The sequence below is a fragment of the Semicossyphus pulcher genome, unplaced genomic scaffold, assembly GCF_022749685.1.
Source record: "Semicossyphus pulcher isolate SPU_LCO1_2020_fin unplaced genomic scaffold, fSemPul1.0.p SCAF_8, whole genome shotgun sequence".
Taxonomy (NCBI): Eukaryota; Metazoa; Chordata; class Actinopteri; order Labriformes; family Labridae; genus Semicossyphus; species Semicossyphus pulcher.
In genome coordinates this window covers 5991676-6018480 of record NW_027211759.1, presented here as the reverse complement: position 1 = coordinate 6018480, position 26805 = coordinate 5991676, and the positions used below count along the sequence as shown (strand labels likewise).

The 26805-nt window shown below is 42.5% G+C and overlaps 1 protein-coding gene across 3 annotated transcripts in view; it reads left to right on the top strand.

The window, feature by feature from the left end:
* The window catches only part of cep290 (centrosomal protein 290), a 45875-nt gene that overhangs the window by 9271 nt on the left and 9799 nt on the right, over nt 1-26805 (top strand). For 2 of the 3 annotated variants that reach the window (XM_069686181.1, XM_069686179.1), the window contains 29 exons: nt 475-647; nt 975-1137; nt 1238-1338; nt 1419-1485; nt 3876-3982; nt 4581-4656; nt 4848-4981; nt 7848-8012; nt 10905-11054; nt 11141-11256; nt 11346-11448; nt 12039-12269; nt 13611-13784; nt 13911-14022; nt 14276-14481; nt 15517-15668; nt 15834-15945; nt 16510-16965; nt 17040-17204; nt 17311-17418; nt 17510-17644; nt 17728-17997; nt 19390-19497; nt 19679-19878; nt 21118-21331; nt 21937-22074; nt 22952-23173; nt 24947-25069; nt 25163-25305. In XM_069686181.1, coding sequence (XP_069542282.1) covers nt 475-647; nt 975-1137; nt 1238-1338; nt 1419-1485; nt 3876-3982; nt 4581-4656; nt 4848-4981; nt 7848-8012; nt 10905-11054; nt 11141-11256; nt 11346-11448; nt 12039-12269; nt 13611-13784; nt 13911-14022; nt 14276-14481; nt 15517-15668; nt 15834-15945; nt 16510-16965; nt 17040-17204; nt 17311-17418; nt 17510-17644; nt 17728-17997; nt 19390-19497; nt 19679-19878; nt 21118-21331; nt 21937-22074; nt 22952-23173; nt 24947-25069; nt 25163-25305 — 4624 coding nt within the window. The remainder of the gene's footprint in view (nt 1-474; nt 648-974; nt 1138-1237; nt 1339-1418; nt 1486-3875; nt 3983-4580; nt 4657-4847; nt 4982-7847; nt 8013-10904; nt 11055-11140; nt 11257-11345; nt 11449-12038; nt 12270-13610; nt 13785-13910; nt 14023-14275; nt 14482-15516; nt 15669-15833; nt 15946-16509; nt 16966-17039; nt 17205-17310; nt 17419-17509; nt 17645-17727; nt 17998-19389; nt 19498-19678; nt 19879-21117; nt 21332-21936; nt 22075-22951; nt 23174-24946; nt 25070-25162; nt 25306-26805) is intronic. The other variant, XM_069686180.1, reaches the window with a different exon arrangement.

Below are 26805 nucleotides of genomic sequence, written 5' to 3'. Positions count from 1 at the left end.
ATGGCTGTTTATTACAGGTCAACTTTGAGTAAGTAAGTTAAGCCCCTTTTACACTGCCAGTTCAAAGCGGGGTTATTCCGCCTCTGCTACGTTTTGTCTTCTATGTAAAAATCACGGAGGCAGAATGGTGGGGCGAAGTCGTTCCACCTCTGAGCCGGCATCGGAGGTAGTAACAAAAGTGAAACGGCGTCTGTTAAACAGCAGAGCCAGCAGGGCAGAACATCGCTGTGTGTGTGTGTGTGTGTGTATTTCAAGCACGCACTGTTTGTTTATACATCGCGCAACGCCATAACGCTGTATAAACACACACTGGGGTGGCTTAAAGGGGCCATAGCTTGGTCCAATGTAAAAAGGCAAAGGCTGCATGACGCATGGCATTATGGCGCCACAGTGTTATTCGGTTGGCCACAGGGACTGCATTCTTTTGCAACTTTCATCTGCAGTTAAATAACTCATTCCCCTTTGTTTTCCCAGGCCTGCCTTCAGCCGTACAGCACAGAAAGATGGAAGATCTAAAGTCCAAGCTTGAAGCTGCAGAGGCCAGAGCAGTCAAAGGAGAGCAGACGATGAAGCTCGCAGAAGCTCATGCTGAAGAAAAAGACAAGGCACTCTTTGAGGCTTCAAACCGCTTGAGCCAGTACGAGTCTGTAAGTCTCCAAATGCTCCCTGACTCCTTTTTGTTCCTTACTTCGGCTTTTATGATTTTTTTTTTGGATCCAAATCAAATTAATTGAGACTTAAATTCGATGAAATAAGGCGTATGTTTGTTTTCCCTCCATCAAATTTTAAAGAGACATTGGAATGAGAGTGTGACTACAGTGTGATCCACATGCTTTTATGCATCCACAAGCAGAGGGTTTGTCTTTAACCATGTCCAATCACGTCCTGATTTCCCCCATAAAACTTTAGGTTGAAGTGACACAAGAAACGCTTTTCAATGGACGAGTAATATCTGCTCTGTTTCTGCATTACAGGGCACTTATGGCCTGAAGGCAGCCATTGTGGAGATCAAAGAGTATAAAATTCAAATCGAAGAGAGAGATCGTGAAGCCGAGGCCATGACCAAAGACATCAACCAGCTCGAGATGAGAATCAATGACCTCATGGATGAAAACGAGGATTTCAGAGAAAAACTAGGTTAGACTTTTGCTGATTTCATTTCTCAGTCTACTTGACACGGAGCTGTGAAATTAATTTCTTGCTTGTGTTTATCTCCATCTTTTTCATGAATCCGAAGGTCTGGAACCGAAGCAGGAAGTAGATCTGACAGAGTTCAGGAGGGCCAAAGAACTCAGACAACGCCAGTACAAAGCAGAAAACCAAGTCCTCACCAAAGAGGTACAGGTGTAATACAAAGGTTACAATACAACCACTGTCTTCATAACGACCTCTCACCTCGCTGCTCGATTTCCTTCTAGATTGAACGTCTTGAAGAGGAAAGACTGGAGCTAAAGAAAGAAATCAGACGCATGGTGAAAGGAAGAGGTGACGCAACACATTCTTTGGCCATGTTTTTCCACTGAGAGATAAGAGGTTGCTTTAGGGTGTTTCCCAATGTCTGTAAAATATTGTATCCCGAGTGTTATCTCAGGATGAACTTATTTTGTCTGTTTGAAATTTACATCGCTGTAACGCAGTGATACTTGATTTAAAACATTCAACTGAGACACGTCTTTCGAGGTCAGTGAGGTTAACTAGAGAAAAAAACATAACTCCATTCAACTTTACTGTATTGGGGAGAAGGCAGACATTTAATCGGACAATTAGATATTTGAAAAGATGGGCAAATAAGCCAGAACTATCTGCAAAACTTGCAAAATCATCCGGATTGGCGTGGTTTTGCTGGATGTTGCAGAGCATTCTCCGAAGCTCTGTGACCCTCACTCTTCTCGTCCAACCAGAAGCCCACTGTGCCCCCTGTGAAACCAAAACGCAACATAGATATTTTATCCTGCCCAAACCATGATTATGTGACGGTTTTGATTCACAAAATAAATGAAACGAAAAACGGGCTGCACAGTGAGCCTCTAGCTGCAGACATCTCGTAAAGAATACAGTACAAAGAACTTACTTAACTTACTTAATATATTGTCAGTGTCCTTATAATCCTAATAAGGACACTGGATGATACATCAGTCTTGAAGTAATATTGTGGACTCCTTTTGGTTTTCTCTTGATCCTTAACTTGGGGACCCTGCATTGATTATGCATGGTCAATTCCCCGTGCATGCATGGGTTCCCTCCGGGTATCTGGCTTCCTCCCACAGTCCAAACATGCTCGTTAGGTGACTCTAAATTTGCCTGTAGGTGTGAATGTGAGCGTGAAATGATGTCTGTTTCTATGTGTCAGCCCTGTGATTGACTGGCAGTCAGTCCAGGGTGCACTCGCCTCTCGCCAAATGGCAGCTGTGATAGGCACCAGCCCCCCCAGTATAGATAATAACCAAAAACTAGACGTGGTTAAATTTGGCACCAGAAACTACTTGTCCACGTTTGGGGAAATACGACTGTTTTGATAGTAGTGATCTAAAGGCTTTTCTACATCACTATACTGTTTTGGTGTTAGACATAATTTATTGCATCTTCATCTCAATACGTAAAAGAATGATCACAGACAAAGACAGAATCATCTCTGTTTGAAGTTACAATAAGGCAGGAGGTCTCCTGTTCAAAGATGAGAATAACTTTTTAGTTTACAGTTTTCTAAGCACGTCCAAAAAGTGTCAAGACAACACAAAGCAAGCTGGGAAGGCAGGGACATTTTAGGGAGCCCCCTGCAGAAATAACTGCAGTTCAAGTTTAATTACTGACCTGTACCCTTACCCTCTTTTTACCTTGAATTACACTTTAAAGTTGTTAAAAACCCCCTCTAGTTAAAATCACATCTTTAACCTCGTAAACATCTCCATGTGGTGTTTTTCATTGCATGCTGGGAATGAAGTTGGAAAATGCTTATGTTTGCAAACATTTATATGTTAACATATGGATGGAATTTATTTAGATTGCATATTTATGTTACAGCAATTTAAGTTTATAGTGCGTCAGTTCTTTTGACATCAGTAGCCAATTTAGGGATGCAAGGTACTCCTAAACCTGATTACATCATCCAGTATATAAGTAGAACCAGTTTCTTTAATGTATGGCGCTTTAATTTAGTGTTCATTTAAATTAGTCTACATGCATAGACATAAACCACCCCACCAGCTGCAAGGCAAGAATGTTGCTTTTGTCCAAGTCCAACTGGACTGGGCGCATCTTCTCCCTCTGATCACGGATCATCTGCTGGTACACCAAAATGTCATCATCCTTTCCACAGAGGACTCTCTATGTGAGAGGAAAAGATGAGGTCAGAACAATAAAAGTGCAACAAAGTGTCAAATGCAATGACAATAGAGTAGGAACTGATGCTTATAATGTAGAAACATCGTGGCCTTTATTCTAAAGACCCCCTCCTGTGAAAAGTGTTTCACCCTGTAAACATCTCCATGTGGTGTCATGTGCTAAGAGACATATCAGGGACAACATCAGCAGTCATCTCCATGGCTGGGCCTGTCTGCTTTTAAACTGCAGTGTACCAAGGACAGGCTGAACAACACGTTTTCAGATTGGCAGCTTTGAGACGTCACAAACCTGAGGAGCCAATCCCATTAATGGACGGGGTGACGCTATGCATATCATTGCAACTCACTATTGACTACTAACGTTAAAGTTACTGCTACTGAATACTAAATTTCAAGTTAGCTAAGTTTTCGCGATGGAGGGTGCGGTTGGAAATTTGCATAGTGGGCTGGGACTATGCAGATTTTTAATGAGGGAGAAGTGTGATGGTGATTAAATGTTTTTTAAGTCATAATAACGATCAGCTGTGTCTACAGGGATCCTACATTCAAGCTTGCTGCCGGAGGAGGACATCAGGCCCAGCAGAACTGTGCAGCCACCACACAAGCAAATCACTGACACAGACGAAGACATCCGACTGAAAGTAAGCTTCTGGCCAGTGAAACCTTTTCTCGCATCTCGACTCAAACACAAGCGATTTACTTATGAAGTCAGAGAATTATTATTTTAAAGCTAATGTGTTGTTTATAACCAACAATACAGCTTTGTTTGTGTTTAGTCTTTCATTTTATCTGATCATTATTTATTCAGATTAGTCTGGTTTAGATTCAAAATGCTCCTTTTCTACACAGACTTTTTGCATGATTCTGCACCAAACAGGGAAATTAAATTGCAGGTTTATGACAAAATGTTTAGGCTTCACTCCGCCGATGCAGTTTATCCAAGTACCAAATAATGCATATGTCAAGGGAATACCTCAAAGTAGGAGGGTTATATTAATTTCTGCAACATTTAGATTCATTTGCAAATGTATCCTGTGTTTATTTCAGTCAAAGGTAATGTAAAAACACAGGTAAACCTAGTAGAAAGGAAACACTTGCTGTGTAAAATGAGTGCTTGTCATTCGGAGTATCAGTGAGATTGTAGTTTACAGGTACTTTCTCTGTTTTTGTGGCGGCACATTTGAAGCGATGCACACCTTTTTGTATGAAATTAAGTTCCTGTTTTATTCGTCTTTTCAGAATGAGTACCTAGAAAAAGAACTGAGCAACAAGGAGAGACAGCTGGACCTTCACAAGACTCAGTTTCATGTCAAACGTAAGTACTGCCCTGCAAGTTCGTGTGGACATCTTTACAACGGAGGTTTCCTGAGGCCGCATATTTTGTCTGCCTGGCAATGCTTCAAAGTATGACAAAATATACAGCTGAGATCACTCTTACTGTTGTATTGTTGAGACTTATGGCCACAGCTCCACTGATATTGTTCCCTTCTGTGCATTAACTCACAGTGGATGAACAGTCAAAAGTTAAAAGAGACCTGGAGGCTGCGCTGACAGATGCTCTCCAAGCATTACGGATTAACCATGAGACCTCTTCATCTGGCGCTTCCTTCAACATTCCCAGTCTGGAAAGGTTGGCCAATGTAAGTGTTTCCCATGCACCAAATGGGATTTTTACTGTCACCTTTTAGTTGTTAAACGTTCATAAACCCCAATTTGACGGGAAGTGCCTCCCTGAGGTTAAAGGGTTATATATTTACAGCTCTGGAAGAAATTAAAAGACCACTGCAAAAATATGTTTTTCTCTGGTTCTACTTTTTATAGGTTTGTGTTTGTGTTAAATGACATTTTGCTTTATTGTGAACATTTATCCTTCTCCCAGACGAATTATTCTCATTAAGCTCTTTTGTTTTATTTGCAGATAATTACGACTAGTTTAATGGGAAAAAATATGTTTTTTAGACCTCGAATAATTAATGTGTAAACAACAGAATGTTTTATCTCAGGAAGAGTTCACAAATCAATATCTGGTTTTTAATTACAGTGTTCATGCGTCTTGGCACGCTCTCCACCAGTCTGTCACAGTGCCGCTCTTTGACCATCCATCTTCCTCTTGATCACATTCAGGAGGTTTTCAATGGAGTTCAGATCTCGATTGGGCTGGCCACGACATGTAGAGAGAGATGCTGATTTAGGGAACATTTGGAGTGGTCTCTTAATTTGTTCCGGAGCTGTGTGTATATATGTATACCGATTCATATCTTTCATTATTAGGCCATAATACATGAACAGTCTTCTTATTTCTGTTCTCTGCTAAATCTGAGTACTTTCAGTTGCTGCAACCTTCAGTCACGCAGAAACATGGATGTCCTTCAAAGCTTGTGCAGCAGGGTTTGTAGCAAAGACCTTTACAGCGAGAAACCTTACTACAGGAATTAAGAACAAATGAAAAGAGCCATTAAAAGATTATTACATGACGTGAATATTTGAAATACATGTACAAATACATAGAGTGCACACCCACATACACCAATAAGACACACACACATACACACAACTTGAAGCTTTTGTTAAACAAGGTAAAATGCAAATCATTTTAGTAATCAACTGCAAGGGAAGGCAAGGGAGTAGAAGTGAGTCTTTAACGCCGTCGAGAATTCTGCTGTTCTTACACGTGTCGGGAGGCTATTCCAGAGTCTCGGTGCAGCTGCAGAGAAGGCCCCGTCCCCGAAAAGTTTTGATCGTGGGATAGATCATAGCCCTCGTCAAGACGATCTGAGGGACCAAGCTGTGCTGTATGGGGATACGAGTCCTGCAATATAGCTCGGCCATGAAGCTCGGCCATGAAGGGCTTTTAATACAAACAAAAGAATCTTGTACGAGATGGGGAGCCAGTGAGGCGATGCTAGTATGGGTGTAACGTGTTCCCTTTTTTTTGCATATCCATAGGAGTCTGGCTGCGGCATTCTGAACCAGTTGTAATCGATGAATAGAGGCCCGGTTGATACCAAAATATAGAGTTTGGGATTTTTTTCTGCAAAAAAACAAACACCCATTCCATAATAAAACTATATATTATACTGCAAATGCAAAGGCTTTCATAAGTGGGCCATAGCCTCAATCACCATTGTGTTACCGCATTCGATGATAGACAGTGACTTATTGGACATTTATTGAAATGAAAAAGTTCGAGATTATTCCTTAAAACTAGATCAGTGGTTGTCAACTGGTGCAGCCTCAGGACCCACCACCACCTCCTTAATGCCAAATCGCGACCCAAATTTCTGAAATTTTTTAACGACTTATTTTATGTTATCTTATATCTTATCTTAGTTTGGACCTGGACATCACAAAACACAACAATGTAATAGTCCAGCAAAATGACCAGGCAGTGCATAAGAGGAAAATATTCCCTCTAGAATTTAGGCTATTCAATAATTAGCCCTTTTCAACAGAAATAGACAAAAAAACGTCTATAATAAATGCTACTGTAGGTCTCATCAAGTTTTAAAAATGTAAATGTAACTGTAGTTGGGATTACTTAATCAGTGAATACATGGAGGGTGAATAAACAACACTTCTGCATGCACTTCATAGGAAACCCGTGTCCTTCAAAATAAAAGCGCAGCACAGACTTTTTACCACAACTTTCCACTGAACCACTGAACTAGATTATTTTATAAGCATGGAAGATTACAGAAAGGTTAGGGAATATTTGACTGCTGACTGCACATGAACTGTTACTCAACAGTGTTTTTCATTTTCATTTTTTGATGTCATTTCTGTTTGTGTGAGTCTGTTTTTGTTCCGTCAGGATGTCATGCTGTCTTGGCCTGGAGTCATTGATTAAAGAAATTCTCTTCAGTAATGGAAACATTTCTGGTCAAATTAAAGTTTAACCAAGAAGACGTTTTCTAAAAAGTTCATACAAGCAAATTAGATCACCTATGGAAAGGCACCTTTACCCCAATACAGCTAATATAACCTTATATTCATTTAGACACAATAGTGAATGATGAGCTATCCCATTTATAAGATTCAGTAAAATATATCATGATCCTACAATCTGTCCGTGAACATGTTTCAAATGCAGCTTGTAGAGTTGTGCTATCTGCTGCGCTGGAAACAATAGGCATACACTCCTTATAAGTGTACGAATGGTTTCTGTGCCTGAGGAGGCAAAGCGCTCGTCACGTAGCAACTTCATAACAGCAAACAGAAACGCGTTGAGAGAAGCCAAATTTCCGGTGGATCATGCTGTGCCATTCTCAGACAAAGGATGAGTCTACTAAAGTTTCAAATTTGCACCAGATGAGGAAATTTTAGTTTGTCTTTTATGTGATTAACAGATGAAAGCTACAATTTTTTTTGTCAGCAGTGTGGTTTTCAAAATAACAAAGTACATTTATTTTTATGGGTAATAAATGTCGTATTAGTCATAGACCCGATTTGTATGTTTTTGGAGCATCTTTTCTTGCATTTCAACTGAGCTTTTATCACTTATTACAGGTTGTAGATATCAACAGCATGAGCGGGCCGTCTGAGTCGGCTCCGCAACTCAAGTCCCAAATCCATCAGCTGGTGGGGAGGAATGAAGAACTGAGGCAGGAGTTGAAATCTGCCCGGGAGGAAGCCACGAGCAGCTTCAGTCAGCTTGCTACAGCCAAAGAAAAGGTATGTCCATATTGTGTTATGTGGAGGTTATGATAGAAAACATGAAAGTAATAATGGTTCATTCACTTTTTTATCTCATCCTTTTTGGGTTGTATCCACGTAAGCATCCTGGTTCACTTTCTCTGGTTTCTCTGGCCGTTATAAAAGTCTGGTGCTGAAGAACGACTTTAAATGCAAACGGCTGCGTGTCAACTTTCTTTCCAAAACCAATAGATTAACTAGTTAAATGCATTAACCAAACCTGTGTAGCAATTTACATGATGAGAATTTACGGAGACAGTTGTATGTTCTCGGTTTCTCACAGTAATAACAATGCCTGGAACATTTCTATGAAAGATCCATCTCTTTTGTTTTACAACGGCGTTTCTCAGAGAAACAGCAAGGGGTTTGTTTGATCCCCTTTCATTAAGCCTCGTTTTTTCTCAAGGCCTTAACCATCAGAACTCATTAGGTTCTCTGTAAATTTCATTTTCATTCTTTGTTGTTTGTTTGATCTATGTTTTCTTTATGTTACTTACACTTGTTCTGGCACGAAAGCAATAATAATATAGTGATGCTAATTTTATTTATATAGCCTATTTAAAAGTTAACAAAGGGCTTTGACAGACGAAGCAAAAGCAGGATACTCAAAAAGGCAATTTAACAGCAGGAATCCAAACAATAAGGCCGAAGTGAAGCGTGACAAAATGAAGGTACAATTAAGCTCCAGTTAAAGAAGACAAAAGATGTAAAAAACCAAGGCTGTTAGCTTGATTAGGGGTCAATAGTTTGACCAATGTGAGAAGTTTTGAGACTGATACCGGTAACGTTTTTAGAGAAGAAAGAGTCATTGTTTGCTGATAAGGCCGCCGATGTAGTGAATTTTTGAGCTGAAATGAAAATACAACTTTTCCAAGTGGAATATGAACCAATATTTAACTTGCAGGTCTTTATTTAGAGAGAGGACAGTGGATAGTGTCGGAAACAGGGTAAGAGAGAGCGGGGATGAGGTCGGGAGTCGAGCCCAGGGGCCACCGCACCGAGGAGTGTAGCTTCTGCATATGTGACACACGAATTATCCACTGAGCTAAACCGGATCCCCCATGCAAAGTTACTCAGAAGGCAGCTTCCTTTAACAAATGACTTTATTTAAGAAATTATAAACATTATTAAACATTGCAGATCACGATCTGCTCAGCTGTGATGCTCTGCTACATGTAGTACATGTACAAAGTTGGAGCATGCCCTGCTGAACAAACCGCTCGTCGACACAACTGTTTTCTAGAATATATGTTCTGAAAAGAAAAAAAAAACATATAACTCAGAAATCATATCAGAATACCTATATCATCATATATAATACCATATATCAGAAAACCTTTATACTGAAACCCATATGTTAATTGCACATATAGGCCGACAAAATTCCCCAAACAATGTAAAGGTTAGGCACTAGTTATGCTCTATTTACAGATTATACTTGGAGATGTGAACTCTGTGGACGTGGATTTAAGGGCTGGCAAGTGCCCGATTGTAGTACGATTGTAGTCCGAGTAACACTGTCTAATCGCGTATCAGCAGGCTGTGGCGTATGCAGGAAAAACAGTCCGTGTGGAGAGCAAAAGCAGGCGAAACGTAATGCGCCGTAATGACATCCCAGCTCCCAACAGCTTCATCTGACAACGACTTAGCTTCTTATTAATCTCTATGAACAGACATCTGCTGCAATTCCTGCTAACAATCTGCTCTGGATCAAACATTCAACTTTAGACAAATTCCCTTGATTCTGTGTCATGAAAGCGTTTCAGTGTTCAGATTTCCCGACTTCCTCGAATGCACCAGCAATGATCGATCCAACCTCCATTCAACAAACGAGCGTTTTAGAAGTAGTTTTCTTCTCCTCTTGAGGACAGACTTGACAAAGCTTCATTTTGACTTTTTGTTATTTGACTTGTGTTGTTATTTCAGTTATTTCAAACTTAAGAAGCTTTGATTAAAGTAAATTACAAGAAAATCTCTTTCGTAGGAACGGGCCCTTCTCTGAATCAAGAAATTACGCCATTAATTTTGTAGTCGGTGTTACCGGTGTTACACGGTAGTCAGGCACCCACTGTCCTTTTGCCTTTTTTGGGCATATAGAAATAAAACCCATAGATTTCATTTTCACAGATGGCGGTTTGAGTGGGTCCTTGGGAAATTGAATGGGTCCTGAATATTTCATTTGCCTGTGCGTGTGTGTCGCAGCTGTAAGGAGCAGCAGGTGTGGCGACTAAAAACTAAACCCTGTACCTTTTTGGGGGGGTTGTACAGAGGTGTAGGTGTGTAAGCTTGTAGAGAGTGTAACCGCTGTGAAACAATCAGAAAATAAAGCTTAAAGCTTCGGTACCTTTCGTAACTGTATAACCTAAACTAAATGAGCACTAGGGATCTCGTCTGCGCAGTTTAGAGCAGAGGGTCGAAACAGCGGTGCTCTGACAGCAAGGTTTCTTTTGCTGATTATTGTCTGTTACACAATCTATCGTTCTGTATATGAAAGATGAGGTGCATGAGGTAGATGTCCGGTGTAATCAGTAAGACCTGTGGTTTGGTGTGGTGGAAATTTCCCCCACAGTGGCATCTCTACTAGAGGGGCAAAATTCGCTTCACGTTTGATCTGAACACAAGTTGCTTATTGGGCTGTAAACAATGCAGCAGGTGGAAAAGGAAGTCTTGACTGGAAGAATCGCTGGCTAAACCAGACATGCCCGACACGTTCACCGTTGTCCCCAGAGGCTATATCGTCTCGGACGAGAGCCAATGGGAGATAGGGCACTAGTTTATGCAGCAAGGGCTGCTATCATTTCCAGAGGCTTTCAAACCAGAAAGAAGAATAAGACCTTTATGCTGTACATTTTCTTTTTTTGTGCTTGTCAGGTGAGCCGACTTGAAGGTGAATTAGAGCTGTTGAGGAAGTCGGGCAGCAGTGGAGCCATCCTTCGACCTCTTACTCTCCCTGAGGGCCTGGATCCCAGCAGCACTGAGGTCATCAGTTCCCTGAATGAGTACTGTGTCCGACTTCTTCAGGTCAGTGTCTCTGTCTTCTGAAGACCTTGGTGTAAACACCGTAAATCCACAATATGTCTCATAACTATGAAACACGTCAAACTTAGGAGCTGAAAAACAAGGAGGAAAAAAGCAAGAAACTCGTAAGAACGCTGGAAGAATACAAGGAGAAGTTTTCTGTTGTTGGCCACCAACAGGGACTGCTCTATAAAGAACACCTCAGGTAGGTTAACACCGACGTTTCTGGCAGGTTGTGATTGTTTTGTGGCCTTGTAAAATTTTAAACGCTTTTTTGGGGTTTCCTTCTGACAGTGATAAAGCAGAGTGGCAGAAGAAGAAAGAGACATTAACAGAGCAGCAGCGCAAGCTGGAGGAGCAACAGCAGGTGGACGCTATTAAAATCCAAGAGTTCAAAGTAAGTAATACATGTTTATGATGTTAATCTTAAATGCTGCAAGATGGACTGCACATACGTAGCTATTTTACCTGAGGTGTTACGATGTGCCTCCTATTGAATTCCCCACACACAACAACAGTGCTCAGAGATGGTTTAATGCTCATAAGCAGAACTAGATTTGCCCAAAACAGTTCTCCCCAGAACTCCCTGTTCTGTTGTGTCTTTCAAACATCCTCTAAGTCATTGAGTATGAAGCACACATAAGGAGAGCAGACCACTCACCCTGTCATGCAGCTTAAAATACGAGCAGTCCCTTGGGTATATTAGACACAGATTGCCTCACAGCCAGGAGGACCTGGTGTTTAACCTTGGTGTCTGCACATGTTGGAATGGGCTCCAGGATGTGTAAATGTGCCTTTTTTAAGGGCCTTTTTAAAATGAATGAATGAGTACAGAAAATTAAAATGGATTACATCACTGAAATTAAAAGTAAGATTTTAATAGGTAGCCGTCTGTGCCTCAGTGTGCTTTTCCTGCTTTCTGGTGAGGTTTTTTCCTCATCATCATAGATCAATTTAATTGCGCCTTTTATCCTTTTCCATCATAAGGAGCTGCTCAACACTCTCAAGAAGGACCCGGAGGAAATCAAGAGGCAGTTGAGCGAAGCATTGCGCAAGTTGACGGTGCTGAAGGTCAATGAGGAGAAACTGAAGCGGCGCTACATCACCCTGCTGGAGCAAGAACAGCACCTACGCAAGGAGAACGGCAAGCTGAGGGAGGAGAGCAGCCACATGCAGGCATCTGTCACTCAGAGGATGGGCTACCTGCAGAGATTCAAGGTAGAGAAACAGGAAGTTGAATTCTGTCAACAGAATATGGAAGAAAAGAGTAGAAACATAAAGGGTTAGAGTTGGGTATGTTCACAGATTATGCATAAAATGAAAGCTGGTGTTGCTTTTTTTCTAGAATATATTAAGTGGGAGAACAACAGATACCGCTTGACAGCTAGAAGGTTCCTGGTTTGGATCCCGGTTCAGACTTAGGGGGCCTTTCTGTGTGGAGTTTGCGTGCTCTCCTTGTCTGTCTCTATGTGTCAGTCCTGTGACTGACTGGCAATCAGTCCAGGGTGTACCCCGCCTCTCGCCCAAAACATTTGTCAGTAGTCAATAACGAAGCAGCAGCACAAAGCAAAAAGAAAAAGATGTGCCAGGGCAATATCTTGTTTCATCTTATATTCTACTAATGGTCTACTTTCACATTGACTATAGCATGGATCACAATGCTGCTGCCAGCTTTCAAATGTTTAGCAGAATACAATGCTTGATACAGTGCAATGCAATTGTTGAATGCTAACGCTAGTTGTTGTCTAACAGTAGCTAATTGGGTATAAAATATATTTTTTTAACTTAAAGTGGTAATCTCGAAGATCTCAGTTTCGTTCTCTTTGGCGGCACCTGTGGTGATAAACTGTAGCACACTTCCCAGATATCCAGACAGCGCTGCATGTGTGATGTCCACGGTTGGCTCCGGTTGTAACTCTTGATTTTCCTGGCTGACGGTCACTTTCCTTTTCAGACTGTTTGCTTCATCTGAGCGTCGAGTTTGTTTCTTTTTCTTTGGATTTTCACTTATTGTTGAAGTTGTATCTGTAGTCATCCATCTTTTCTTTGTTTGTTCAGCCATAGTAGATTACTGTTTACTCGCAACACTTGCAGAGAGCGGAAAAGCAGCCGCTAAGCTCCGCCTACCCTCTCTGGCAGACCAACCACTGCTGGGTGATGGAAAACGAGTCACTTACTGGCCGCTGCTTGTGATTTGAATGTCGCCACAGACACCCAGTCTGTAATACTGAGAATGCAAAAGCTTTCATCAGTGGGCCATAGGCTCAGTCACCATTGTGTTGCCTCATTTTGCGATAGAGACTTAACAGACATTTATTTAAATGAAATCTTTGAGATTATATCTTTACATTATGACCTGATTTTCCTCCAGACTGCATTGTCTTTACAGTTGTTGATCAATAAGGAAGCAGTACAATTCATACAGTACAAAAGATTCATATGACTCCTTCTTTACGACTTTTTGAGCTTCCCAACCTGAGTGTGAAGTCAGACAAAAATGACTCCTGTGTGAATGTGATGACGGCCTTTTAACAACAATATATTTTGCTTTGTCATTAGGAAATGGCTACATATAAGATTGCAGCACTGCAGAAGGCCTTGGATGATAGCGTGCCCTCATCAGACCTGGAAAAGGCGAACAAACAGTACACCGAGCTAACAGTCAAATACAGAGACATGCTACAGAGGGACAGTCGCCTGATACAGAGAACCACCAACCTTGAACATTTGGAGGTATGTAAACCAATCAACTTTCCCAACATTTTCCTCAAACCTTATATACATACTCCTTTAATTATATCTGCCTGTTAACTGTTACTGAACATACCATATTGCTCTGTTTTTCTCCCCATCTGTTAGAGTGAGAATGAGTCTCTTCTGGAGCAAATATCTGCCATAAATAAAGAACTGGAGATCACAAAGGAGAAACTAAATACATTAGAGCAGGCATGGGACAATGTCAATGCAAATGGTAAGCAGAAGGTTAAAACCAGAAACAGGTGCTACATCACTCTCTTCAAGGTCTTCAGACATTGAGTTAGATCCGAATGAGCACATTAACAAACTAACTGATAAAGACTGCAGAAGACCAGCAACTTCCATGCTCTGGAGGCAAAATGAATGCCACATGTATACGATAAACCATGATTTAACTTGAGTTAATCCGCATTTGTAGATCTCTGCCTTTGTAGGAAAATCTCATCTCATCTTTTTCCTCATATTAGGAGGCGAGAATAGCATGGATAAGGCAGGCAAGTTATTGGCCAACAATGAGATGGTATCTGCTGCCAGGCGGATCACAACTCTGGAGATGAAGGAGCTGAACGAGAGGCAGCGGGCCGAGCACGCTCACAGAATGTACGAACAATTGAGAAGCTCCCTCAGGCAGGTGGAAGAACGGAACCTAGAACTGGAGTCCAAGTTTGCAGAGGTATGAAGCCAAGGAAAACAACGCAGGAGCTTTTTTCTATCACACAAATGAGACTTGTTGTTTCTCCGGCGTTGGTTGTTGATTTTTCTAATTAATGGGCCAGGTGTTAAAAGCAATTTGGTTCACCTGGCAGAGATACAGTCTAATAATACAAGTATTTAAAACTATTTAGCGATATTATAGCGAATTTTTGTTCTCAATATATTGATTCAAGTAAAAATAGCAAAATACAACTCAGCCACGTGAGCCAGATTCTCTTAATTTTCCCCAAAGATCTTTATTTGAAGGGGCCATATCTGTTAAATGGATATTCTCATATTGTGCATGAGTTTCACATTTTTGGGTGTTTATTGTTCACAGGAAAAAAGCCTCTGAAATGGGCCGTTCAGAACAGCTGCAGATTTCTACGTGGAACCTTGCTTTCGCTGAAATCAACCAATCGGCATTCTCCATCGTTCACCACAGGCTGCCTTCTTGCACGAGCTTGTAGTCAGGTCGTTGTCAAGATTTCAACTCACCATTCCGATACCTCCTGGTGATTCTGGCTCGTATATATAAGGCCCGAATAACCGATCCTAGAGCAGCCATGTTTTCTACAACATTGGAGTGGCAGTGCCGTGCGGCCGGTCCCTCACGTGGGATTGCACACGTGGGGGAGCGGCTGTGCTGTCATTCCAAATTCTGTCAGCCAATCGTGGCGAAGGTCTGACCTTTGAATGGCAAAACGGCTTGTTGGTTTCAGGAGGAAGAAGAGGCTCGGAAAAATAATTAAATTAAAATATGTATACAATTTTTAAAGCGAAACAAACTTACCAACGTGATTCAAAGACACATTAATAATAGAAAATTAATTGCATAGCTAAAATATGTCCCCTTAAAAAATAATTCTGAAGCAGGGGTAAGGGGGGTAGACGGTAGCTCAGTCTGACTTGGCTTGAGAACCGGAAGGTGGCTGGTTCAAGTAAAGTATAAAGTATACTCTCTTCTTCTTATTATGTCTTCTTCTTCTCCTTCTTCTTCTGTGTTTTCCCTCAGTTGACTAAGATGAATGTGGAGGCCCAGCGGATGGAGCGAGAGCTGAGAGATGAGCTGGCAGACAGCATCAGCAAAGCTGTGAGTGACGCTGACAGAGCAAAGATCACAGAGCTGGAGAGGGCCGAGGCTGAGCTTCGCATTGAAGTTTCTAAGTATGTGTGCTAAGTGGTAAATTTGTACATTTCTGGAATGGCTTAAGAAGTTAAGGATACAAACATAAATCTTCGAATGTGTTGTGAAAGATTGACCTGTTATTACTTTAAATTAATTCTGTTATTCACAAGGTGTTGCATGATGTGTTTGTTTTTTTTGCTCAGACTTAAAGAGGTTTCTGATGTGGCCATGATGCAGGCAACTGCTCTACAGGCCAGACAGCAGTCCAGAGATAAGGAGATAGAATCTATGAGGAGACAAATACTGGACATCCAGGTACTGCCGGGGTCAGCCCTACACACGGGTCTGTGAGTGAGTGAGTGAGTGAGTGAGTGAGTGACGGTACTTTCACAGCTGTAGAGAGAGAGCGTTGACATCGCAATGGCAGATCATGGAGCGTATTGGACCTCCACTGACTCCATCCTCCGCTGCTTGTCCACTGTCCTCTCCTACATCCGCAGCGCGCACCTGAAACACCTTCAAACACGTTGTCATCGGCCTCATAAGGACAGTCCTTGTAACACATTGCCCACAAAAGCGCACATTGACCTGATGCGGTCAGCCTCATGCTAGGTTTTGATCTAGTCTTGTTTCTTAAACATTTCAGCAGGTTAATCATTAAACGTTCCTGTTGATCGATTACTCCTTAAATCAGAAGCTTTTGTAAAGAAGAAAACTGACCCTTTATTCAATGTATTAATCACCCTCCTTTCAATAATGTAGGAGTGCTAAAAAGCATATTGAAAAGAATGAATCCAAACACAAACTTTGGTTGTGTAGCAGTCAGTAAGACACAGTGAGTCTTGCGTGTGTCTTCACATTTGCATCTCTTTCCTTCAGTCCCAGTCAGATGACAAGGCCCTTATTGCGAAACTTCACCAGCACATTGTGGCTCTCCAGCTCAGCGAGTCGGCTGCCTTGGCCAAACTGGAGACGGCCACCTCTCGCATCCAAAGTCTAGAGGTCTACAAGCTACGTGCTGAGCAGCGGCTGGATGCCAGCGAGTCCACTCTGTTCCTCGCCCGCCAGGAGGGCAGAAATCGCTCCAAGCACCTACAGCAGACCATCCAGTCGCTTCGAAGGCAGTTTGCTGGAGCCCTACCTCTTCCCCAGCAGGAGAAGTTCTCTGGGACCATGGTGAGCCTCCTGGAGGACAAAGCAAAAGCACAGGAGGAGAGGAAGACGGCGGTGGAGGAGAGGAGGACGGCAGAGGGCAGGGCAGAAGAACTTGAACTAAGACTTCGAGGCCTGGAGGAGCTGATGTCAACGCTGAAGGATGTGAAAGGGGCTCAGAAGGTAACACTGGTTTACTGAAAAAGAAAAACACACATTAGTATTGTGCTGACATTCGTTTTTGGGACATCACACAGGTAATTGAGTGGCACAAGAAGATGGAAGAAGCCCGTCTGCTGGAGCTGAGGAAGGGCCGGGAGCTGGTGGCTCAGAAGGAGGAGATCAGGTACCTAAAGACCCTGGTGGGAGAGCAGGAGCGAACCATCCGCTCACTGGAAGAGGAGACTGTGCAGCAAAATACGGTGAGATAAAAACTCTTGTTAGAAAGCTTTTAATTAGAGAAGTTCATCGTTATTGTAGCAGTCAAGGCAAATGTGAAGGTAATGCTCCTCTCTTTCCCACGACAAGCTTCAAGATGAACGACAGCTTGCATGGGATCAGCGGGAGGTGGAGCTGGAGCGCAAAGTGGATCAGTACGAGAAGCATCAGAATGAACTTCTAAGCAGTGCGGAAAAGGTAAACTATTGTTAACAGCTGTTGATGGTACAATGATTATTCAGAATATTTAGTATAGTCTTAGTATTGATAACTTTATCATTGTTTTCAGTATGAGGATGGTACAGGGTCCCTCCCAGACCCGAGTCTACCTGTGGCTCATCAGTTAGAGTTTGCTCTGGGTAAAATCAGAGCGCATGTCCGCACCATCTTGGATACGCAGGCCTCCTGCAAAAGTCTGCATGAGGTATGGTATTTAGCTCCTGTTCAAAATTGACTGTCTTCATACATCATATGCAGAGCATGTTGTTTAAATTCCTTCATATGAAGAGGTTGAAAGAGAAAGAAGCAGCCCTGTGGAAGGCAGAACAGAACATCGTGTCCCGGGATAAAGTGATCAACGAGCTGCGACTTCGGCTCCCAGCGGCTGCAAACAGAGAACGCCTGCTGGCTGACGTTTCAAAGCGTGGGGAGGCCCAGTTGGATTATCAGCCTCCCCTGGGGCTGGCTCACCAGACCATCAAAGACCTCCAGGCTCAACTGGACAAAAAAGGGGATCTAGTAAAGAAATACCAAAACCAGTTGGCTGGGGCCAGACAGGTACAGTGATACAAGCAAAATGCTCTCAATGATGAGTCAATAAATTTAATTGGAACAGTTTATCCTTGTCCTCCAGGGCTACGATTGTCTTGCATCTCCAGCGTGTGAGATGAAGTATTTATAGGCAATCTCCTCGGACATGTTCAGGCCATTATCTACTGCCAAGTAGGAAAACTGTTTCTTTGTAGAATCCCAGCAGGGCCATTAGAGTAAGAACACTAATACTTTTAGAAGGTTTTATATGCAAATGTTCCAATGCCTCCTTGGTGGCCTCCTTGGTGACGTCCTCGGCCTGAGGCATTGTGTTTTCTGGTTGTTAATCTGTCCGTTCCATTCTTGTGAATGTGAGATCTCAGGAATGCCTGGGGGACTCAAGAATAAGAGTGAACTTGTTGCCTTTTACTTTTGCGTGCGTGCGATAATTCAGTAACACTTGGATGGACTGTGCTTACAACTGCTCTATCTTTTTATCCGTCCTAGAGAATAATGCCATCTGTGACCGATTAGTGACCAATCCCCCCCTCACTGTGCCCTTCATGTACCTGTTGGTTCTACTGAAAATCACATGCTCCGCAGAGAGACATTCTTAACCTCTCTTGTTCAGTCTAGGCCTTGTTAGGCCATTGTCAGGGTAATTTATTCTCAAAATATCTCTACTATACAAATTTATCTCTGTGGGAAAAATGTACAGATGTTAACTGCAACTCAAATCTCGGATCCCATCAGCTGTAGCCTAACTGCGATATAGCCTCTGGGAGCGATGGTGTGATAAGCAACTTCCAGTCATGACTTCCTGTTCCACGTGCTGCATTGCACAAAAAAAGAAACCGTTCCTCTTGTGATTTGCTTTAATTAACGGTCTTTCAACATCATGATGCAGATTAGTAAAAAGTTAAAATGAAGCTTTGTCAGGTCTGTCCTCAAGAGGAGAAAATACTTTTAAAATGCTCGTTTGTTGAACGGAGGTCGGCTCGATCATCCCTAATGCATTCGAGGAAGTCGGGAAATCTAAACGCTGAATGGCTTTCGTGACAAGGCGTCAAGGGAATTTATCTCAAGTTGAATTTTAGATCTGGAACAGATTGTTAGCTGAACTTGCTGCAGATGTCTGTTTATAGAGATTAATAAGGCGCATTACGTCCCGCCTGCTTTTGCTCTCCACACAGACTGTTAGTCCTGCATACGCCGCAGCCTGCTGATAAGTGATTGGTCAATATTAGTCGGACTACAAGTGTAGTATAAACGTAAACCAGAACACTTGCTGTTCTTAACATACACGTCCCAGATTCTACATTTCTATGTAGAATCTGTAAATAGAGATTAACTGCAACTTGACTTGTTGGTGGAGGCATACAACCATGAGGTGGTGACAACACACCTTGTTGTTACCAGGATCAAGAGGAGATGATAAAGAGACACCAGGAGGAGCTGCGAATTCTGCATCAGAAGTTGGACTTGCAAACGGACACCTCCTTGGACAACTTTAGGAAGACAGCGATGGTACGCATGCATCCATATCTGTTTTGTTTTTTTAGCTAAGGCTCACAACAACACTGGTACAAGTCTGTCCATGTCCTCTTTTATCACATTTTCTGAGGGTAAATTGGAAAAATGTTCCTCCATAACTCTTTGAGCTGAAGTGTTATTTATTCCTTTTGAGCGGTGTCCTTTCTTTGTCCAGGCACTGATGAAGAAGCCCACTCTCAAAGTGCCGACCACCAAGCATCTGGAGCGTCTGGCAGAATTGGAGCAGGAGGTGGCTGATCAGGAAATCTTGCTCTCCTCCGTCACAGAGAAGCTGAATCGGACATCTGCTAATCTGGAGCGACAGAGGAGCGCGATGGAAACACAGGCTAAGAAACACACTGAGGAGATGTCAAAGTGAGTAATCTTTTCTTTGTTTGTTCAGCCATACTAGATTAATGTTTACTCGCAACACTTGCAGAGACCAGAAAAGCAGCTGCTTAGCTCCCCTCTCTGGCAGACCACCAGACACCCAGTCTGTAATACTGCAAATGCAAAGGCTTTAATGAGTGGGCCATAGGCTCAATCACCATTGTGTTGCCTCATTTGGCGATAGATAGTGACTTAACAGACATTTATTTAAATGAAAATCATCGAGATTATCACTTTAAATATTTAAATAGATATGTTCTCTCATCTCGCCCCAGAAGTGAGCGAGCGCACCTTCATGTCTTTGTCCGTTTTGGTACTTTCAAAATCTAGCCTACACCTGTTGGTTTCTTCAAAGTTGCCTACCCCAGCTTTAACCCCAGATTAAGTGTGAAATGTGCAGAACCAATGCAACTGTAAGCAATTGGTTAATTGGGATCTCAGCCAGGATTACACCTAATGTGTGATAAGCCTTATATAATTTATAGGTCAGTGAGTGCAGGTCAGTGTTAGGGCACAATTCAGCTCCCGAGACAAAGCCTGAAGAAGTCCAAGATGTCATTTTTTTCTGAACTAAATGCACATAAATCAGAACACGATTCATAGTCTCCGCTTTCTGTCTGGGGTCATGCAGCATTTGGCTTTATAATTTCAATGTTTTGTCAAGAGAAGAGGTAGAAGAGGCTGATACTGTCTGACAGTGTGGAATAAGATGATTTTAACATCCTTAAAGCGACTTAAGGGGTAATAAAAGGAAACCGGATGTAATGGGGTTAAAAGTTTAATAAAAAGCAGCTCCAGCAAAGCAGATTAAACGGGGCTTTCAAGAGTTCAATAGTGCAATGGGTCATTTCAGCAACATGAGAACGAACCCACTGACATGAATGTTGCAGTACAAGCGGCAGTCTCTCAAAGGACAGGTTGAATCCATACTGTATATTGAAGTAAATTCCCTGGCACAACTATCGTCCCACTTGTGTCAAAACTACTTAATAACTGGTCTCTAATGCTATGTGTAATAGAATTATCAGTCTGTGTGTCAAAGACCTCCAAAGCAGGGAAAATACAACTGCATGCAAGACCTATCTCCCTGCCTGGTAATAATATTGTCCTACATGTTGCAAAAAGGATCCGAAAATCAGGGCTTTTGTGGGCAATGTGTTACACTATGCTTTTTACCACTCGTACATTATTGAAAGGAGAGTGATTTAATAATATGTGTTGCAGGTTGGAGGAGCATTATGCTGCCCAGGTTAAAGCTCTGACCGGAGAGACTGAGGATCAGCGTAGTCAGATCGCCAAGATGGAGAAGGAGATAAACTACCTCCAGTCCGAGCTGGCTGCCCAGAAGGAGGCCAACGTGCGCTCCCCCAGCAACACCATGAAGAACCTGGTGGAACGACTGAAGGCACAGCTCACTCAGAAGGAGAAACAGCTCAAGGTGGGTCTTTTATCACGTACATATCCTCAATCATTTCTTTTCATCAGTGTTTGCTGTGTACCCACGTTCATCTTTTGGGCTTGGGGGGGACGAGGAAATGTTTGCAGTTGGCATGTTTCCCTTGAGTGATTCCGTTTCTGCCTAATCCAAAGATGATAGGTGGATTTGGTGCTTTATAGTCTTCATAATAATGAATCCCAAGTGTGTGTCTTGTCTCTGTGTTTGCTGATTTACAGACTGGTACCCTGTTGTGTGTGTTTTTATTAAAATGTGAACCAAGTTTGAAATGATCCTGCTGCCACAGCCTTTTACATGCATAGCAAATAAGAGCTGCTGATCTGGATGTCTGTTTTACAATTGATAAATGTGCCCAAAGTGTTTTAATGATACATACATTTTTACACCAAAGTTTAACTTGTCAAAACTACAGCAGTTTTGTTCATCTTCCCGCCATGCAAAAAACATTTCATACCAAGAGTGGTGTGGGAAAGAGGAAGCAGTCCTTGAAGAAATGAAGGGCGGTGCATAAATCTTAAAATGAGGTCGGGCTCCTGCTCTCATCATATTTATCGCAGCTGACATCTCTTTGCTTCCTGTGTTTTCAGGCTCTCAGTAAAGTTCTGCTGGAACTCCGGGCAGAGATGACGTCAGCTGCTGAGCAGCAGGTCATAGCCAACGCTGCACAGAAGAGGGAGAATCTCAATGTACAAATGTTGGTTGACAGACACACCAAAGACCTAAAGGTGGGACCCCTTCATAAGAATAAGACACTTGTTTTTCATGCATGTTTTTTTTCATTACATCATTTATGTTTAACTGTTGAGCTAAGTAACGGACACAAGCCCCTTTCCCACTGGTCAAAAAACCAGCTAACATCCGGCTTTTTTGAATAATGGGAAAGTTTCAGACCCGGGTTAAATGACTCAGCAGCAGACCCGGGTAATTATCACCTCGGCTCCGATCGGCATTGATGGGAACACAAAACCCGAGTCAACACGCTAATCTCCGCCCCCTTTCCAGCGCAATGCTATGACGTGCATTGAAATTCCGACATACAACGGGGAATTTGTTCTTTATTTCGTGGAAGATGCAGCAACACTGGCAAGACAGCGAGGTGAGAGAGCTTCTTCTGATCCGAGGGGAAGAAGAAATACAGCGACAGGGCGACTAATGTTAACACTCTTCAGATGGTGACACAGCAGAAAAGAGATCGAAAGGTGTATACTCCACTGGCAATGGGCAAAGAGACAATCTGCATTTATTAGCTGGTCTTCCCGGGCCTGAAGACTACACTTGAATTTATAGAATAACTTCAGCCGGTTACATACCATAGGAATAACCAACCATTAAGTCCAGCTGTATTCTGTATTTTTGTGTTTGCATCCCACAAAAAGACCAGAACCAACAATGTGTTGGTTATGCTCTGAAGACATAAACATGTAAAAGGAAGTCATATACAAAAGTTTTATTTCTCAGAAAGCTGCACCTCACTGCTTTTAGCCTTTAGCAATCACACATCTGGTGTACTAGTGAATATTTATGGAAACAGCACGGTCACAATAAATCAAAGGAATATCACCAGACGTATATTTTAAACTGGAAAATATCTCTTCTATAAAGGTGCAGGTACAAGAACTCAGTCAAGAACTTCAAGCTGCAAAGGACTCTGTCAGAGCAGCCAGAGGCCGAGAGAACACCCTGAAAGAAGAAGTGGACAGCCTGAACTACGACCTCCAGAGGACTCAGAAAAACCTGAAACACCTGCAGGCTGATAAGGAGGGGAAAGAGGAGGAGATCCAGGAGCTGAGGCAACAAATCAAGAGACTAAGCAACGCCTTACAGGTAAATATCTGAAAGTGGTTTCAACACAGCAGTGCCTCATTTAATTAATTTGCAAGGTGGGCTCAACTGCACTCGACTCGCTTGGAACCCATCCTTCGGCGAAAACACGGGATACACATTTCCTAAATGTATTTCTCTAAATTCTATGCTGCTCATTGATTAAGCTCTTGCCCATGTCGAATTACTTGCTTATTCAGAACACATGCCAGGCCCCCGATTGGCTGCGTGGCCCTCAGAGTGCTGCTTGAAGCAGTTTCATACAATGCTCATCTGATTGCCTCCTCACTCGACACTGCATAGATCCTTAGCATAAACCTCCATGCACAGATTGATGATGAGCAGGGAGAGGAGGGGGCAGCTCTTTTAACAGTTTTTGTAAAGTCCAGACTCAACAGGTGTTTACTAGTTTCACTCTCTGTAACGCAGCTTCAGTTTTTAAACAAGAGCACAATAGCAGCTCGTCCATATAATAATCCCCGTCCTGCATAACCGTGTGCTGACTGACTGATCTCACGATCATATTAATAATGACAATTTATTATTAACAGACTGTCATGATCATTGGAAACTCAGACCGTGACAGCCCTTATAATACTGCGCCACAGTTACCACCAGCTCTCTGCAGACAGGTTTAGCGGGCGCAAAAGCCGCGCAATCCTTCTGTGAATTCCCCCCCAAATGTACAAAGCCAAAGTTCATGGAGAACATTACCTCATGTTAGGTTTACAGCTGTGAAAGGCGACACACGTGCTGCGTTCGAAATGCCATACTATGCCAGCAGTACGTACTGATTCGGCCTAAATGTAGTCTGCAGTATGCAAACAAAAGCAAAATGTGCAGTATGCCAAAAATACGTGTCGTACTGATTCGGAGAAGATCTCCAGTATGCATCGGACCAGTCTGCCTCGCCTACTGTATCCCACAATGCAAAGCGCTGGAACGTCACAGCGGCAGTTGAAATGACGGACAGCAGCAGCATTCCAGCAGAAGGGGGCGCTGTAGCTGAAGAAGCGGTGGTTATGTTTACTTCCGCCTGGTGTAGCATGCTGCAAAATTAATCTGAAAAGCTCCTCCATATTACATACACAAATAGCATGTAGTATATAGTACGGCATTTCGAACACAGCCCGAGTCATTTCACCTGGCTTCAAATTGACGCTCAGCTTAGAACACCGCCTACAGTGAGCAGTTACAATCTGCAGAGGACCACCAAGTAGAGAAAGTTCCATGCGAGTTGGGTGGAGCAAAAGTGTGGAAAAGCAGCACAAGTAACTGATTTGTAAGGAAGCATGCAGCCTGGTTTGACTTTAATCCTGAGCTGCTTGTTTTTGCTGTTCATGTTCTTGCAGCTGTAGAACAACAGCCCCATGACAGACTCCTCCATTATCAGCATAACATCATGTGGAGACAGGAAGCATCCCCTGACTCAGTCAAGACATTCAGACCTTGAAACATGATAAAAAATATAACTGCAGGGCATGTAAAACCCTGCTAAGCTCTCACGGCAATTAAAAATAATTGAGCAAGGCAGCTAGAAATAAAACCCACATTCTTCTAAGATTAACTCCTCCAGTAGATCAACGTTGGTGTGGTTATTCAGGTATTCTTTGAACCAGTGAGATTCTGAGAAGTCCAGATTTGTCTCAGGACTTGGCAGGCTGCATTCCCTGTCACTCATCTTCATTACGATGCCACGTGCTGTGCCCATATCCTTGGCCTGTCTGAGAAAAGTGAGGTCCACTGAAAATCCATTTCTCTGTATTTCCTGATTAGAATCAAGCAAAATCAGATGGGCAGGGGCTAACCGTCGAGAATCTGCAGAAGAAGATCAGGAGGCTGGAGTCTGACCTGGAGAAAAGTGCAGACAAAGAACATGTGAAGGTTTATCCTGGAAAGGTTTGATCATCAATTCGATCAACATTTTGTTTTACGTTATTCGCAATTTTCTCATTGGCCTTTTTATGATTTGCTGCATGTTCACTTTGACAGACCAAAGAGGAAATAGTGCGCTGGGAGGAGGGAAAGAAATGGCAGGCCAAGATGGAGAAGATGAAGACTTCACTGAAGGAGAAGGAGCAAGAGAATGAATCCCTGTGCAAACAGCTCAGCACGCTTAAAGACCTGTATGGCAGGTCAGAGACAACATCACACAGGACTGTTTACACCACAGTCATTAGTTTTCATTTTCATGACAGCTTTGATCTACACTAAGCTTCTCGGAACATTTTGCTGATAGCATGAGGGACTGATGTTTTCAGAAATACAGCCAGTACATAGTTCAACACTGGTTCTACAGGCCATTAAACTGTTATTTGATGATTATAAAAATCCTCATAATTAGGGCTTCTGTATTATTATTGTTTTTCATTACTGATTAAACTGCTGAATGTTTTCCTAATCAGTTATTTTGTCTATAAAATGATAATTATAAAATGCTTATTATTATTTTCCAGAGCCAGTAGCAGAGTCTTCAAATTCCTGGTTTTTATTTCTTTTGTAAACAGACAGAAAAACAACACAACACAATGCAAACAAACAGCTGCCCATCTATAAATCCTTCTGTTATAGAGATGGAAATACATGTCAGTTTACAACAGTGGCTCAGACATCACCTCTTAAGGCATTTTTGGCTGACAGCCAGGGTCAGCCCTACACATGGGTCTGTAAAAGACTGACTGAGTGAGTGAGTGACGGCACTTTCACAGCCGTAGAGAGAGACAACCCGTAGAGAGCCATAGAGCCTGCACATTGACCTGATGTGGTCAGCCTCATACTAGGTTTTCGTCTAGTCTTGTTTCTTAAACATTTCAGCGGGTTAATCATAAAATTGGCCTCTGATGGGTTGTACAGGGCTCAACACCAACTTATGAAAGTGGTTGCCTGGCTGACAACAGGCATCAGGTTGTGGTTGCTAAAACTCAAAGTTTGAATGAAACTATGAGTCAGCTTAATAATGAAAACATAGCATAAAATACTTTTTTTTATCTGATACTTTACAGAAATGAAGTTTCATTTCTTAACATCATTTCTTATCACATCACGGTTGAACTACTGTTACCGTTACTGTACGATGAATTGAGGGTACACAAACTCTGGATTCCCTCAATAATGAATCCAGCAAGTCACTTAAAGCTTGTCCATCTACATTCATATTCATTCATCTAACCCAGTGATGCCCAGTCGGTTAGGGGTAGGGTTAGTGGGCACGGCAAGGCTCAATAAAAACAATGCACACAGTTCTCTGCTGCTAGCAAAGCATGGCCAATTTTGTGAAATGCGTGTGTGTGCTGCCGATGGATCTATACCAAATGTCACAACTACTAAAACAAAGACCCTGGGCTTCACCTGTACCACGGTGGGTAATGAAGAGAGACCACAGTGCTGGTGTGCCTCTAAGTATTAGCTTCTTACAGCATGACCCCCCCAAAAGATATCGAAGAGCAGCACGTGTCTGATGGCTGACTACCGAGTCAGCCCTACACATGGGTCTGTATGTGACTGACTGAGTGAGTGAGTGACGGTACTTTCAGAGCCATAGAGAGAGAGAGTTGCGACATCGCAATGGTGGATCATGGAGCATATTGGACCTCCACTGACACGACTCTCTGTCTATACGGCTCTGGATACTTTGT